This window comes from Phasianus colchicus, chromosome 14, assembly GCF_987193195.1.
Source record: "Phasianus colchicus chromosome 14, bPhaCol1.hap1.1, whole genome shotgun sequence".
In the NCBI taxonomy this organism is placed as follows: Eukaryota; Metazoa; Chordata; class Aves; order Galliformes; family Phasianidae; genus Phasianus; species Phasianus colchicus.
In genome coordinates this window covers 11,547,965-11,565,873 of record NC_143449.1, presented here as the reverse complement: position 1 = coordinate 11,565,873, position 17,909 = coordinate 11,547,965, and the positions used below count along the sequence as shown (strand labels likewise).

The 17,909-nt window shown below is 39.1% G+C and overlaps 1 protein-coding gene across 1 annotated transcript; it reads right to left on the bottom strand.

Annotated features, from left to right (window-relative positions):
- Nucleotides 1–419: 419 nt before the first annotated feature.
- APOOL (apolipoprotein O like) lies at nt 420–17,832 on the bottom strand. Its single transcript, XM_031594314.2, has 9 exons — nt 17,739–17,832; nt 13,304–13,405; nt 12,585–12,704; nt 10,883–10,937; nt 9,625–9,723; nt 8,054–8,145; nt 6,487–6,573; nt 4,720–4,876; nt 420–4,401 (listed from the first exon to the last, which is right to left on the bottom strand). The coding sequence occupies exons 1-9, from the start codon at nt 17,748–17,750 to the stop codon at nt 4,304–4,306; spliced, it is 822 nt and encodes a 273-aa protein (XP_031450174.2). The 5' UTR covers nt 17,751–17,832; the 3' UTR covers nt 420–4,303.
- Nucleotides 17,833–17,909: the final 77 nt, after the last annotated feature.

Here is a 17,909-nt window from a genome sequence, read left to right as displayed (position 1 = left end):
CTTTCCAGAAGAGTAAGTGCTGTAATACCACATTTTTTTTAGTTTAAAATACATATTTTAGTATTTTAATGACACTGAGGAATACTCACAATTGTCACTGCAAGACAGCTATACTGATGTATTAAAACAATCTTTACAATGTCTACCAACTTATTCAAGAACCATAATGACAACATCACATTTAAAATTCCTTGTTCACACATTTTTTGCTCAGACAGTCATACTGTAGTTCACACAATACATAACATTATTTATTGACATATGGATTGAGAAATTACTTTACCTGGAAGATTATCATGGAGTCATACAGAAGTAAATATATTTTCTACGTCCCAGTCTTTAAATAGAACGTGCCATTCCTCCAATGTGGGTAAAAGCCTTTTTTTCCTCAGTCCTGAGCTTCAGCATTCTTGAAATTATCCAAGAAAAGAAGATGGAAGCACTTTTCATTATTCAATACATATAAACAACTGAAAACTGAGTTTTAACATGCATTGCATGTTGGCACTGTATATGGATATGTACTGATGACTTTCTACCAGGAATGCTGTTCCAGCACTTCACAAGAGAGAGCTTTTTTCTCCTCCCTGACATTAGTGAAACATGTGTGACCTAGTCATGTTTACCAATTCACTTTTAAGATGTACTTTAAAGAAAAGGAACTGTCAATTGGCCCTACAGTTGAGGAAATATATGGGAGTTAATGTTGAAAAGCATCTTATCACCCTTTATTTTCAGCTGTTTCACAATATCATCACAAAATAAAGCATCACAATCTGTTTCAGGTAAATAATAGCATCAACAAAAGCCAAATCTCTATATAAGCAATACAATCAATTATAAATAAAAAACCATGCAGTAATTTAAAAATGTGTATATTATAAAATATTGCCATGTGATCCAGTTCTTTAAAAGACATTGGATTTTTCAAAAATACAAAACATACATCATAAAAAATTACAGTCTACTTTCTTACTTCTGTTGTGGCACTATATGAAGTCGATTGGACTTTTAAGATAAGCTGTACGTTTATGTGACCATGGAATGTATCTGAAATATGTAAAAGCTTTCCACTAAAATTTAACCAAACCATGTCTTGCAATACAACCTACCAGGTGTGCCTAGATTGATTTCTCATTACTCAGCAGGTTTGCATACTGAACGCATTACCAAGACTGTAAGGTGTACAGACTTAAAAAATAGGACTCACAAGCGTGTCATAAGGTACACATGAAGTTACATTTTTAAAGCCACTGCACAGGTCCTTTGCCATAAAGAGACATGTCTAAAATTCCTTCCACTTATTTGGAACAAGCCATATAAAATGTGGAGCTTCAGATCTCTCAACTGAAGAGGGTCATCACCATTTTAGATCTGAACAGGGAACACTTCTGAGAATACAATCTGAGTAATGAAGACTCAGTCACCATTTCATTTCAACATTTTTACAAAACCAGACTAGTAATCTGATATGGGTTGCCTTTCTGCTAGCAAATATATTCCAAATTTTTTTGATTTTTTTTTTTTTTAACCTCTCAAGCTTCTGGCATGGGTGGACAAGACTGACTCCATCAGAAGTTCATGTGAGTAAAGAACTATTATGCTATTAACATCTATCCTCCAGGATACAGAAACTTCTTGAGAGACTGGCTGTAGTCTTCCTGAAAGCAGAAATTGCATCCAGCAAGGATGCAAAGCTTTATATATATTTTTTGCCCTGTTTTCTTTTCCTTGAGATCCTTAGGCTGGATCTGTCTCAGTGCAGAAATCCACGCCTCTGATTTTAGACGCAGGCCTTTGACTGTGTGGATACTAAACAAAAACTCTTGACAGAAAACAAACAAAATCCCTGTCTCACATGGAGGAGAATGTGCAACAACAGAGAAATCCCAAGCGATGAAGAAATTGAACTAAAAAGTGACAGCAGCAGAACAGATCCTGAGGTGGAATAAATGCTTTGCACACTCACTGCCTAGCTCCTCCCTTCCACCAAGATGAAGTAACACAGCAATACTGTTCTTAAGAATTCCAGAACTGTATTCTCACACTGTTTATTCATTAAGGTGAGTTAAAGCAATAATTTTAAGCTATGTCCCAGAAAATGCATCAAAGCTTCAGAACAACAATTTAACTGTGAAGCACGGTTCTATCACAATTTTATCCTGAGGAGTAATTAGAGACTGTAATACAGCACAGGTACAGCTTTGTGCATTGTGTCCTTTTGTAACATGAATTTCTTCTGTCGTCGGGGCTTATAACACAAACACAAACCAGACGAAACATCTAAGACTCAGATTAATCATTAAGAACTCCAGCAGAGCTTTTCCAGACTTGTTTCTATCTTGAGGAGTATTAATGCCCTGAAATTATTTAAAGGACTGGGGCAGCTTTTTGCACTCTGGTAGATGACAGACTTTTAAGGCCTGCTCTTGCCTGGAAAGGGCACACATGCTCGTTCCTTGGCATCTCCCTAATGAATCTTCCCACCCCGTTCCCAGGAGATTAATACATACTTTCTTTACACTTTATCCTGAAAAATGTCACCACAGTAAACCATGCAAACCTATATCATCTTACCTTTCTTGTTGACTTGCAGCAATGCTTCACTCAAAGGACCTAAGTTAGAATTTAAATAGAATCCAGGTGCAGAGCAAATGGTTTTGCCTTCATTTTTTAATCCAAAAGCTGACTAACAGACCAGATATGGAGGCAGATAATTCCCACCATCCCATCTAACACTTGAAAATGATCTTCCTTTAATTTCTTTCACTTCCTGCTTTACATCTTCACATTTCCCTGAAAATGGCATAGGAAGCCCAACCATCTAACTTCTCTACTGTTCTCTCTGGAGCAGAACACTTATGAATTGTGTCCAGGAGCTCTGTGAAGACTGACTTAATATCCTCTGATTTCTGCCTGAATTCTCGCAGTTTCGTGGGCCTTATTATGTGATTAAAGAAACAAAATACATGAAATTCTAATTCACGGATCCCAAACAAGTTCAATTAGTAGAATTATTTTTCTTTAAACCTCATTTATTTACTGACTTTACTTTGTATTGGACTCCATCCAGGCCGTACTCTTCACCTGAAATCTGGATTACAGAATATCAATACATCTGTTCCTGAACCAACACAAAAGCCGTACTTGGTGCACTTGTTCATTCAACATTTATGCTTTGATCATGCTCCATTGTGCAATATCCCCTTACTAGTCCTGTTAGCCCTACAGTGAAACTAGGAGTACTGACTGCCTGTATTGAGATCATCTGACTTTGAAGTGGGAGCCTCATAAGAAGGAATCAGGCAGTGAAATCTATTCTTATGTAGAACAGGGGCAAATATCCCTTCATATCCCACTGCTGAAAATACATTCATGTGAAACAGTGTTTCTTTTCAGCCTTAAGACATCAAATCCAACTATCTGTTTGGGTAGTGGTATTCTCACTTTTTGTTCTGTTTATTACTTTGGCATTTTTAGATATTTATCAGCACTTTCAACCATCTATGCATTTCTTACTTTAAACCTTCACGCTCTTTTCTAAACATTGCTTATTCTCTCTATATAAATCAAACAGTATCAGCTTCATGGATTCAGCAATTTGCATACAGTTTTTCAAGTTACCAGAAGTATGTAAAAACTAATGCATAGTCTATGATGGATATTTTAAAGATCAGTCCTTTCCCAACATAAGTGACATTTAAATACAAAACAAGAATGCACAAGAAGTTCAGTTTCCATTCACATTTGTGAAAGAGGCAAACAACAAAAAATGACTCTGCAATGAAAAAGTGATTTGTTTATGTAAGCATTAGACATAATGCTATACATATGATAAAGTAATCAATTAAGGGCACTCAGGCCAGTAAGAGTTGCTCTTTGTTCTAGAGCTTCAAGTGAAAAACAAAGAAGCCTCTCTAACCCTATCCATGACATTCCTCTTTTCTATCAGTGAACATTTGAGCTGAAATATAGAGATGTTCACCTTTTCAAATATCTTTTGTGAAATGACATTTATTAACAAGTTTGGCACAGAGAAACTTCACTGTGAGAAGACACACACAAATCTCATTTTCTCAGTGTCACAGTAATGACACTGAATAAGAGTGAATTCTCACTGTTTGTAAGTAGTGAGAAACAAATATTCATTGAACAGCATCATATAAGTCAGTAATACAGTCTGGAATATAAGAAAATACCTGATTAAGTTATACCTCACACAGTATGAATCACAAGGCTTATTCCTTCCCTTCTTCCCTCCCCCTTATCTGTAATACTTTGCAAAGATTTGTAAGCAGATGTCTTAGCTTCTTGTACTGTACATATCCACGTCTTCAGGACTGGACTGACCATGGTCCATAAGTTTTGGGTCAGGTTTAAACTTTGTTGTCTTCGCTGTTCCTGTAAGAAACATTAGAGAAAGTTATTGGAGAAATAATATGATCCACACCACATGGAGAGAAAGAAAACATTACTGATGGAAAATCAAACATATATAATAATTTTGAAACTGTGACAGGGTGCACAGTGAGAAAATTAAAATATTCCTGTAGTCGTTAAACAATACTGTCTTCAATATATTCAGAATACAGAATAACATGCTATGACAGTCTGTTCTATTTAAAAGCAAGAATAAGTACAAATTCTATCCAAGTAATTCAGAATATGCATTAAATTTGTATATTGGACCTGAGATTACATCTGGAATTTTTCATTCACCTGATGAAGGCAGTGGATCTTTAGTATTCCAAGACTCTATAGGAGAAGATTCTGTTCTGTTAGATGTTCGTGATTCAATAGCAGATTCAAACTGTGTATTAGATATTTCTTTATTTTTCTTTTCTTCTTTTGTAACTGATTTTGACTCTTGCTGCAGCTGTGAACAAACATTAATGCAAAATAAGATTATCTTGAAGCTTGTATTTTATAAAATTACTCTCAACTATGACATAATGCAATGACACCATTCAACGACATTCAGTTGGTAACGTCAGCTGATTGCATGCACTGGATGCACCTATAAAAAAGATAAACTCCAACAAAAAACCCCACAGCTATGATACTCTAACTTGCAGTTCACTTTTAAGCAAGTTCATTTTTTCATGACCATATATTTAAATCTGATGTTTTAACCTGAGACCCTCCAACTGCTTCACAAAGAAGTCATCACGCTCTACAGTCTTTACAAAGACAAAAAAAGATAGAAAAAAATATGTAGATCTTACAAAACAATTAATACTACACTTAAGACTACTTACTACTGTTAGACTAGATGATCTTAGATGTCTTTTCCAACCTTAATGATTCTATTGTATTCTTAGCTAACAGAAGAGAGAAAGATAAATCATGATGTCTCCATACTAATGGAAAGGAATATGTTGTTCTGGCTACAGACTTCACCAAGTGGAAAAAAAATTAAGCTAACAGGAACTGTCTTTACCACATCAATTCTTGTATCTCTGTCAGCTTAATGACATTTACCCAAACTTCGATTTCAAAACTCAGAATTCCATTTGACTCCACAGAGGAGTGCACAGAGTAACATCCTAAATTTGAAGCAAAATACTCCTAAACATTAAGATGACTGAGAAATTTTCATTTTCTTCAAAAACCAACAAAAATAATACTGTGCAGAACTGAAACTTTATTTAGGCAAATACTATTTGTTTTCAAGTGTCCTAAGTGTTTCATGGATAGAAAAAAAACTTTTCAAGTTGCAGAAAAAGGGAAGTCTAATTCTGGAATGTACTAACCCGAATTCCATATATAATTTACAGGAGGTAAACATTCCTCTCAGCTTAGTGCTGCCAGGGCCCTAGGTTGTGTACTATGCTGTACTGTTTTGACTTAATTAAGACCAAAACAGAAATGAAAGGAAAAAACTAGAGAATGCACTGAGGAAAACATAAATTACACAGGAGTCACAAAGTTTGTTTTCTAAAAAAGGCTATTCTATGGAAAAGGTAATATCAAGAAACAGGATAAGCTTTTCAAACATAAAAGATCAATATAAGGAGGTTAATGACCATTTTTTCCACTACGGGTGCACCAAGGACAGAACTTGGAAAAAAAAAATCAGCTTAATCTGGGATAAACACTATTTAAATCATAGGGTAATGTAAACAAACTACCTGAAACGGTTATGGAATTTTCTTCAATCATATGTTTAAACACAAGTTAGTCACACCTACAGTGATTCTTTTTTGCTAAGCTCAAAAATGAGCTGTAAGAGCTCAGTCTTCTCTTGTGCATCTTACGCACACTGTGGGAGCAAACAGAGGATCTGAATTTCTACTGCTCTGAAAGGTGTAATAAATAATATATTAATTAAACATTTATATTACAGAAATACCAGAGAGTTTTCTGTACTTCCCTTAAAACAGTTAGTAATCTTAAACAGTATCAGCAGGATGGTACTTGACCTTCTCACTTACTCTCTTCACCCTCTGAATTTACAAGCTGCAGTCATTACTTCAGAAAGCCTACCTTGGAGGCATCTTCCTTCTTTGCCCATAGAGACCGTACAGCCTCATAGGTTTGATGGCTTGCAGAAACTACCTTTTTCCCTGTTACCTATTAAAAAAAAAAACCAATTTTAAAATAGCTTAAAAAAACCAACAGATGGACCATTCAAATGCAACACAATTCATTGAGAACATGCTCATACAGAATAGGACATACTTTAACCATCTGCTTCTCAAAATCTAATATAGATTTATTTTTCATTAAGCAAGTCCTAAATAATGTTTACAAATCCACAGGTAGCTTTCATATGCTATACATACCCATCTATCCAAAACAAAATCAAGACATACTCAAAGAACAGTGTTTTGTAAACGTTAGCAGAACAACAAATATGAAAGAATCCAGGCCTGCCTCACTATTCTGCAAATGATCAAAGACAGTAATACAAAAGATGGAAGAAAAAAAAAAAACACCAAAAGATGACCATGTAAGTGGTCCATGTAAGTCCATGTAAGTGAGCAGAGCTTTACAGGTCTGAATCCTTCAGTCTTTCAGATTTTAGAAAAGTAATTTTATAACACTGCAGTAACCATGGAGAAACTTTGAGTGCTCTGCAGACACAGAATATTTCATAGCTACAACTACAGAAAAGCTGCAGAAGTTGACACAAGTAAACAGGAAACAAGGATCTAGACTCCACTGCAGAATTTCTATTCATTTCTGTTTCTTCCCCGACATTTAAGTCCCACTCTAATGAGCCAAAGAAGTTCTCCATGGCCTCCTGAGAAACTGTAATCCTCAACAACTTGTATATATGAAAACAAATACTTCTGCTCAGCTTAGTCATAAAAGGCTGAAAGAATTTAAGTACAGAATTAAGTCTGTGATGTGTCTTCCTAAATACTCCAGAAGCGTGTAAGAGCAAACACCTCATTAAAATAAGTAGATATAACAATTGATTCATCACAACGGAAAAAATCAGAGATTCAGATTAATTACAAGACCAAAATGCAACTACCAGAACTACATTTTCCTACCTCATTCATTTCACATAGAAGCAGTTTTTAATCTACAAACAAAAAGACTGTCAAGGAACCAAGATGAATTCTATGGAAACTATAGAGAAGGAAGAGACACGGTGATGTTTTCAATTCAGTCTTTGTATAGAAAAGTACTGTAAGCAAACAATTCTTGCATGCAAAATATGAAGTACAGTGCTGCTTTTCTATGTAAACTACGAAGACATTACTCAGGTAGACAACATCTTATAACAGGTGCAGTTGTATCTCAAATTGCATATCTGCCAATTTCAGCAACTTTGTATTTATTTTTTATTTGATTTTATTTCAGCGAGACAAAAACATGTTCATTCATCTGAGAAATGAGGACTAAAACTGAGAAGCTATACAACTGCATTTTCGTATTCAGTCACTTCTGATAGTTATGTAATTAGCAGTAGTGATACACTGTGTTTTAATGAAGATGCATTTGAATTCCAACTCCCAGTCCCACGACACTTAAATCAAATGAAACAGGAATGCTGTGACTAAATTCACTCTTAATTCAATATTAAAACAAGTAAACTTACCTTAGCAATTACTACTGCCTGAGCTGGGTAACAAACTGAAATTCCTAAAGTAGTAAGTCCCAAGGGATAAGCAATTTTCTTAAATCTAGAATCTGTACAAAGCCAAATATTTCATATAATTAGCTTTATGTTACATTAGTGTCTAAGTGGTTGTATTAATTAAACACAATCATTTAACCTCTAACAATTGTTTGCATCCAGTTTATACCCACCAGGGCTGAAGCAGAGAATACAGAATGTTATTACAATTCAGTAAATGGCCAGGTTAGCAAGAGATACTTAAATTCTCCAAGTTCACAGAACCACAGAACGGCCAGGGTTGGAAGGGAGCTCAAGGATCATGAATTTCCAACCCCCCTGCCACACGCAGGGCCACCAACCTTCCCACCTAATGCTAGACCAGGCTGCCCAGGGCCCCATCTAATCTGGCCTTGAACACCTCCAGAGACGGGGCATCCACAGCCTCTCTGGGCAGCCTGTTCCAGTACCTCACCACTCTCTGTAAAGAACTTCCCCCTGACATCCAACCTAAATCTCCCCTCCTTCAACTTAAAACTGTTTCCCCTTGTCCTGCAGTTATCAACCCTTTCAAAGAGTTGATTCCCCTCCTGTTTGTAGGCTCCCTTTAGGTACTGAAAGGCTGCAATGAGGTCACCCCACAGTCTTCTTTTCTCCAGGCTGAACAAGCCCAGCTCCCTCAGCCTCTCCTCATAGGGGAGGTGCTCCAGTCCCCTGACCATCTTCATGGCCCTCCTCTGGACCCTCTCCAACAGCTCCCTGTCTTTTTTTGTACTGGGGGCTCCACACTTGGACACAGAACTCCAGATGGGGCCTCACAAAAGTTGAGTTTCCCAAACAAGAAAGAATCCCAAAGCAGATTTGCCATAATTGTAAAAAAAAAAGCTGCTGGGGCTTTTCAGAAACTGCACGCATGCTCTCTCACAGACAGAGTACAGAATGTGAAGCAGCCAGGGGTATGAAAACTTGGCCTCTTTCCTCAAACACGAGAATGGCTGAAGTTCCCCTTTGCTGACAAGAAGCTAACAGATTCTCAAGCCCAATTTATTTCTAATAGTAAAAAAAAAAGTTTTTAAATGTCTATAAGTAACAGGGATACAGTAAGAAATCTACCAATTTGTCAGAATTTTGATGAATCCATTTGGTTTACAAAATATTTAGAAAACAGGTGCACTCAGGTGCTATACATAAACATTTTCTGAACAGTGCTTTCTAACAGGTTAAGGATTATTCTTTTAATCTTTATCTTGAAAAGAAAGGAGACTGTATCTCTACAACTACCTTTCTGACTCCAAAGTTGCTCAAATCACACCTTCTGATATACATTCCCCTGTACTCGTTAGCCAAATCTCAACGGCTACTTCATTCTCCACTATTGCTTTTGCCAACATCTAAAATAAATATTTAATAACGCCCTTTCAATTTATCAGGAAGGATTTTTTTTGACTACTAGTTGGTTATTTTCTCTACTTCAGAAAAATCTTTGTACCATTAAGATACTACATGCAACATACACAATACAGCAACAATGAAAATCAGCATAGAAGCCCTACCTTTTCTTGCCAGCACTGCACCAGCTAGGCCTGATATTGTAATTATGCCGACTCTGGGAAGAAATTCTGGTGGTGGATTCTTCAGGTAAACATAAGTATCTTAGAATTAAAAAAGACAAAATGTCAAAGAAGCAAAGCAAGTGAATATTAATGTCTATCTTTGTTTCTCACTTAGGAAATAATAATGAAAGTAAAACTGTAAGTATCCAAAACTGAAAACACTATAAGGACGGAATTTTTGTTAATGAAGATTTTTTTTTGTTTTCCAGGTGCACACTAACATCTGTGTTAACTGGGAAGAGAATCCCAGTCCTCGCAGCATAGCAATAAAGTCAGTGACTTTTCTTCCTAGACCCATTTTTATGTTTTATCAACAATCAAAAAGGAGAGCATAGGTTTCAGTTTTGACAGTACTGTTAGTTAACATAGATTAAATACATATTTTTTAATTTCCCAATACAATGTTTCTGTAGAAAATTTCTGACACTGAACACTAACCATGCAAACACTACTTGTAACTCGTGCAAGAATAAGCTTTTTTGCAATGAAGAGGAGTTGTGGAATTTTCATCCTTAGTGTTGTTCAAGGCCTTGCTCTGGCCCGGTTTTATCAGGGCGTTGGACTGAGTGATCTACAAAGGCCCTGCACTGAGGGTTCCACAGAGAATCTACAGAGGTTCCAGCTTCAACAATTTTGTAACTCTATGATTCTGAAAAAAATGAATAGTAAATTAAAAGTGCTTTGAAGACTCAGAAGGCATTTGCTCTAAGCTCAAGCGTTTACACATGAGTCAGCACTGCCTATGAGCTACCAATTCAAGAGTCACTGCCTTCCTCAAATTTTAACAAACATTCTGCAGAATTAATGCAAAGTAACGGGAGTGTAAGAAATGTTCCCTGCACCTTCCCTCATCACAGTGAAATCTAACATTTTGACACTCCATACAAAATCCTGAATCTGCCCTAACAGTATTTACCATAAGGTTACAAAACACAGAAAGGTAAAATCAAAGGAGTGAGAAATGCTACTCAAACAGTCAAGTCTCTCCCTTAAGGACAGAAGTGGAACTTCACAGTGACACAGTGAATTAAAAGTGGCCCCAGTCATCTTTTCCCCCACACTTCTGGAAGGTACTGCAGTCCCCTTTTGTCCCCTCCCTCCATTTTTCTGTTTGTTTAAGTACCATTTGCTGCAGTTCTTGAACTTGCAAGGAGAAAGAACAGAAAACATTCAGTTCAGAAATACACAAGTTACTTACCTTTACCAAACTGAATTGAATCCACTATTCCATTTTTAGCAAAGAAAAAAGCATCCTACAAAAATAAAATAAATTTAAGTACTTTGCAAAAGTAAATGTTTGTAGGAACAACTAGCCAGCTGATATGTATGGCTCAACACAATAAGACAAATATTACTGAATTTTAAAAGAAAGCCCCACCAGATTAGTAAACTTCCACAAAGGCTGTGCTGAGATTACTTCCTTTTTGCCAATCACATTTATATTATTTAAATTTAATGAGAATTTTTTCAAAATTAACATTTTGGGATCAAAACTATAGGGCAGGAGAAGATCTGGATCTCAACTGTGCAACATAAGAAAGTTTCATTAAAAATATCATTGCCACTTCCCCAGAAAATTTTGCCCAGCAAAACCAACTTTGTCATTTAGATTGCAAACAGTACTCAGTTCTGCTGAAGATAAGCAATACTCATCAGTATTAAGATGTGTGCTCAATTCTTTTCACAGAATCACAGAATGGCCCAGGTTGGAAGGGACTTCAAGGATCATGAATCTCCAACCGCCCTGCCGCATGCAGGGCCACCAACCTCCCCATTTAATACTAGGTCAGGCTGCCCAGAGCCCCATCTAATCTGGCCTTGAACACCTCCAGGGATGGGGCATCCACAACCTCTCTTTCGCATGATTCCCTTCAAATTGGCCAACTTGCCTTATTAGAAAGTTGTTTTTTAATCCTTTTATTAGCACCTCTGTCCTCAGGCTGATGCACAAATCAAGCAAGTTCACCTTCTTTAGGAGATTAACAGAATATTATCTTCAGTTTCCTCACAGAAACAAAGCCTGCAGTAACAGTGACTTTGTGCCACCAGAGGTCACTGCTGGTCAACCTCCCCCTCCTTGACTGTTAGATACAGATTTACAACTAAATTGTTTCAGTTATGTAGTCTCTGCTTGTACTTTTTTCTTAGAGATACTACAGAGAAGTTGAAAAAGACAGAAATCAAAATGTATACTTTCTATCAATTCTGATTCTATTGATACTGGCCATACTTTCACAGATCTGTTGTATCTCTAAGAAAAAAGCACAAGCAGAAAGTGTCACACATAGCAGCATAAGAAGCTGCCATTGACTAACGTGTAAGAGAATGCTGACAGGTATCACATTTTCTTCTATGCTTAGAATATTCGATAACAGATTTGCAAAATACTGTTGGTGGACAGTTGTTAAAAGGCTGCTTTAGCAGTTTGATTGGATGCACTTAGTTTACCTTCCCCAAAGGACCTGTTGCTGGTCCTTTGAAAGCAGCACTCCCTTTCCAGGACTGTACCTGGAATTTCAGACTCCCAGATGTAACAGTTATGATGGCAGGAAGTTACTTACATAACTCTTACCACAGAAATTAAGCAAAAAATATTTCTGTAGCTGACAGTGTGGGTTGGCCTTGACTCACTTTCATACTGACTGAAAGGGACCTATTTGATCTTTCTGACACCTGCATTGGAAAACAGGGAGAACACAAGCCCCCTGTTAGAAGAACAGTACAGAAAAACAAGACAACGGTTCATTTTTGCATTTCAAACTACAGGTCTGTAATAACACAAGAAGTTGCCAAAAAAAAAAAAACCACCAAACCAGGGTTAAGTAGAATATTTTTTAACCTTTTAGTCTAGGAGGAGCTATTAGGAATTGTAGGAAACCTCAGGGGCAGCTATTTCTTACCTTACACCATCCAATATAGCGGCCAGTTGTCTGCCTTATTGAAGAGAATTGCTTCTGCAAGTGACCAGGCTGTTCTTCAATGTACTTTGACTTCAGAGGTGGTGAGCAGTAAATTGGAAGCTGGAATCACAAGTATAACCATACTGCAGGGAGACCATTCTGTAAAGTGACCCGCATTTACTGACACTGAGCAGCTTTTCTCAAGCCCACAGATCTTTAGCTTTCCCATTACGCAAAGAAAGTCTGTGCATCAAATCGTGGGTTTTTACATTTAGAAACTTAATTATGCAACTGTGACTACAGGTCAACTCTTCACAAATGAAAACAGAAAGTATTGTACATGTTTAGAGAAGTAGAACTACTGAGCATGATAAAATTGTATTTTATTAATGAAAAGTGTAAGACAGACAAGTTGGAAGATTTGTTGATAGAAACTGTACAGTAGCTAAAACTTCTTATCAGGAAGTATTATACTCCTATCTTAGTTGGCTTAACTACAGAAAGAATAGAATAATGAAAACAAGGTAAAATTTCACTCATTTACACTCATTCTTTCTATTTGTGCTGTAGTTGTCAATTACTCAGGAGATACTTTGTATGATCACATAATACTCAGTTATGTCTTTTATTTACAAGTTAATGATAATCAAAAGAAAGGAATCATATCTGTAGACTTTTCTAGCATTCTTCTAAATACTGATGAGCAGTAAGAACCACACCTGGTTTGGCTTCACCAGCTGACTTTTTGATTCCTTTTCTGCTGCTGCATACACTGCACACACAAATGGTAGGGAGGAAGAAGCAGCAGCCAGCCTCGCCACCTGAGAGGGAGATGAAAGAAAAGAGTCTTAATGCAGAAAGAAAACTTCACTCCATTCCATTCAGGATTTTACCACTGTATTGTGCTTGATCAAACGCAGGATTAAACAAGTCAGTTTAAAAATCTTTTTGAAATAGTCTACTTTCAATAAATGCTTCATACATAAACGCTTTCTCAAATAACAGTGACAAAAAAAAAAAGTTAGAGATGACCACAATTTTGTGCTCAATGTCATTTTGATGCTTTCATCGTTCCTTACAATAAATTAAGTTTTAATCTAGTCAGTGTTTAACTACTCCAAGTCAGTGAATGACATTTTTGAACCTTTTCTTGCTGAAACAATTTTACTTGCAATAATCTGCTGTCTCCCAGTTCAGAGGATGCTCCAACTGCTGTCTGGAAAACCGTGTGTCAACAAAAAGCAACAAGACCAGAATGAAGAACCAACTGCTTAACTCTTCTAACCCTGTCAACTACAATGCAAGTCACAGACAAAGTTTGGTCATAATAGCTCCAGGTCTACTGAGATTGTATTTGGAAAAAGAAAAATCCTTAACACAGAGGTAACTCCAATACCATTTCATGGGAAGCTGCTTTTTACCTTACTGCCTTAAGGAGGTGCCCCAGGCACATGGTGCATTAACCACCAGCCCCAACACACCAAAGCATCCGAACCTTCCATCAGTTACAGTTGCTTCCATGTCAGCAAGAACTTTTCTGCTCTTCACCTGAAGCATTCCTTAAAATGCAAAACTGTGAAAACAAGTATGGAAAGCATTTCTGGGATCTGCATGGAGATGGTGGAGGAAGTGGCAGAACAACTGAAATCCAGGAGAGAAAAAAAAAAACCACACCTTGATTTCAGGAATTCCTCATTGTTATCTTCACTTTCAATTGGAAATATCTTGCTGAAGGAACAGGATTAACTCCACAACATTTATGTGCAATTATGAAACCAAGTGCACAGTTCCACATAAGAGCATCAGAAGTGGAATCCTGAGTGAGTTCAGGTTCACCCAAAAACCCACGGCACACGTACTGAGCCATCCAACACAACAAACCTTCATCGCTCCCAAAGCAAACGGTGCGACCATCACAGCAATGCTTTCAGATCACACACTCAAAGCCAAACAGAAAGCAGCACAGGACTGCTATGGAAGAAGGAGCAAACAGACAGCCTGCCAGCAGTTCCTATTTATTTTACGCTTTTTTTTACAACAAAGAAATAGTATGAAAACATGCAGGGCAGATTTCAGTTTGCCCAGAGAAACAGAATCCCATCACTGTTTCTACTTCTGCCAGAAACATCCCAAATTCCCACTGCCCAAAGCCACAGCTCCATAGCTAAGCTAGCAAATCTCAGCTGGCAACACCACTCCTGGGGACACATCACACCATCCAGCGTGTGCCTCTTGCCTCACTTATACCGCTGGTGCCCCAAATACCTCCCTTTTAGCAGCAACATATGATCCAATTAATACATGGACTGTCTTTGTGATAACGGCGCTCAGAGCCAAACACAGTCTGAGCTCCAGCAGATTCACAGAGGTACACCTATCCCCAAAGAAAAGGCTGTGCTTGATATGAATTATTAAAGAAAACTATTTAAGATGTACTGTAATCCAGATAACCTACTTCAGAACAAGATAATACCAAAGCAACACTCTAATTTTCAGTAGATGCTAGCAGGAAAAGGAAATTTTAAAGTGAGAAAGCATCAAAAAGTTTTATTGTTCACTTAAATTTGATTGTTTTAGAGAGTCACAACAAAGTTTATTTGTGATAAATGTAACAAAGAAAGCTACAGTGTACTCCAATTCCTGACTGGCACTAATTGCTTTACTTTTGGATGCCTGAAGACAAACACATAAATGTTTAAAATCCTGGTGAACAGCTCTGCTGTCTGACACTGATCTTGGCATAATTACAGAAAAGTTTAACTCTTTCCACTGAGATCACAAAGAACCTAGGAGGAAGAAAGCAGCACCACCTCAGCTACATTCAATAGGCTTCACTATACCAAGCTGTTACTGAATCAGAGAATTACTTAAGTTGGAAGGGATCCTTAAATACCATCACTCCAACCCCCCTGCAGTGAGAAGGGACACCTACAGCTCCATCAGGTGCTCAGAACCCCATCCAGCCTGACCTTTTGATCTGCAGGGATGAGGCACCACCACCACTCTGGGCAACCAGTTCCTCACCACCCTTAGAGTAAAAAACTTCCTTACATCCAGTCTAACTCTCCTCTCTTTTAGTTTGAGGCCATTTCCCCCTGCCCTCTCACAACAAATCCTGCTGAAGGGTCTGTCCTCTTCTTGCCTATCCTGTTCTTTGCCTAATGAACGCTGCCTAATTAATTTATTATTAATTTCTTAAAATTATTTTATTAAACATATTGTCAAAGAACAGTGAACATTAAACAAGGAAAATAACACACAGTTTACCTAAGTCAAAGGATAATTTACTTATGAAATCTTCTAGAAGTTGCACAGCACCGAGCAATGACAGAATGTTGTCATAACAAAGGTGAGGAGAAAAAAAAAGTTCTGCAAGAAAGCCCAGGCTGTAAAATATGTGGGAATCATGGTTAATCAGTAAAACAAATCCAGAATATCAATAATCAATTCAAACCTAAACAATCTTCTTGCTAATGAATTCAGGAAATAGTTTAATTGACCCTTAAAATAAAAATTAAAGATTTTAGTTCAACATCTGATCTGCATTTTAATAACGGTTCTGCTTTTATCTGAGTTAAAGCTCTGATCTAAGCCATAAGAAAACAACAAAAGAAAATCATTTAGTCCCTAATGGCAACACATCTAAGTACCAGCAGACAGAAGAGCCACAAGCCCAGAAACAAATTCCACATGAATATAGATCTAAACACTGCTGGAATTACAGATACAAGTTACACACCCCAGGATAGGAGGGGGACACAGAAGAAAAGAGAAACTTCAACAGCAGTAGTCAAAATATTTCCTCTAATACCACTACCATGCTACTGACACAATAATTACTGATAGGCTGTTTTTGTTCACAGGCATAAAAAGCACTTTGGTGCCTAATAAAACCATATTTTCTATTTATTCTCCAAGACGTAAGTTTTGTTTCTCGCTGGAACTCCACAGATTCACAGTTCTGCTTCAAAGCAGGCAGACTTCAGAACATAAAGATGACATCAAAGAAGCAGGCTGTATGCAAAGACCTGAGGCATGTGTGTGTTGTGCATGTCTTCCCTGCCATAAAACCAGAATCCACTTGGCAGATTAAAATGAGGCTAAAATTTTAGCAGCTGCTGCGTGTCACGCTTTCAGTGGAGAGCTGTTATTAAACGAGTGACAGGTGCAGTGTTGCAGTACAGCACACTGAGCCATTCAGATCTACGCCCTGAGCTCCACCTGGTTATGCCACGAAGCCCCATCATTTCCTTTCTCAGCACAACCCAAAGCAGCAGCCCCGATGCCGCTCTGCAAAAGTAAATAAGAGGATTCACACGTAAGCAACCTACTTATCAACGTGACTGCCAAGAGTGGGAAACCTGACTGCACACATGAGAGAAAGCACACAGCTCTGCAGGCACATCTTGCCCTGCTTAAACACACTGTTGTTCGTCATTATTTCAGGTACTCGTGAGCCCGTTTGTTACTGCATGCCTTTAACACCCGTGTTTAATGCTGCACTACACTTCGCCACCCTCCTACCTAGCAAGTACCGTGATGACATCCCGTAACTCGCGTAAGGAGCAGAAGGTGTTTCGGACAGCTGCTGGTAGGTGGAGAACAACCAGAAACAAACCACTTTCCCTTGCGGATGCAGAATTTCAGCGCTGTGAAAGCAGCTCCTTTTGGCACGAGTCCCGCAGCAGAGCCGCGCGGCGCTCCGCTTCCCGCCCCTCCCCTCAGCGCCAGGCAGCGGCCGAGGCGCGCGGAACGCAGCCCTCAGCTCCCACCCATACCGGGCAGCGCGGCCGTGCAGCCCACACGGGCTCGGCACCGGACAGCCCGCCGAGGGACGGCCGCGGGACGCTCAGCACGGCGGCCTCGCGCCCTCACAGCCCCGCAGGCCGCCCCCGGCTTCTCCCGGCCCGGTGTCTCCGGCGCGTGTCGGCAGCGCGGGCTCCCGCCGCTCCGCGGGGCTGTGACGGGAGCCGAGCGGGGAAGGCCGCACAGAGCCGCCGGGAAGCGCCGCTCCGCGGAGCCCTGAGGGACGGAGGGACGGCGGGAGGCGCCGCAGGCTTCCCTCGGGCCCTCCGTCGGAGCGGAGAGGGGCGTCCGCACCTGCGGAGCCGCCGCAGCGCAGCGCCGCCCTCCCCCGTGCCCGGCGGCACTCACCTTGGCCGCCATCTTAGCGACAGCCCCGCAGCCGCGTACGGCGAGCGGGAAGGGCCGAGCGCTCGGCCGCGGGCTCCTCCCGCGCGGGGCGGGGCTCCACGGCGGTTGAGGCGGTGGGGACGGGGCCGGAGCGCCGTCCGTTCTTCGGGTAGGCGCGGCGCTCTTCGTTGC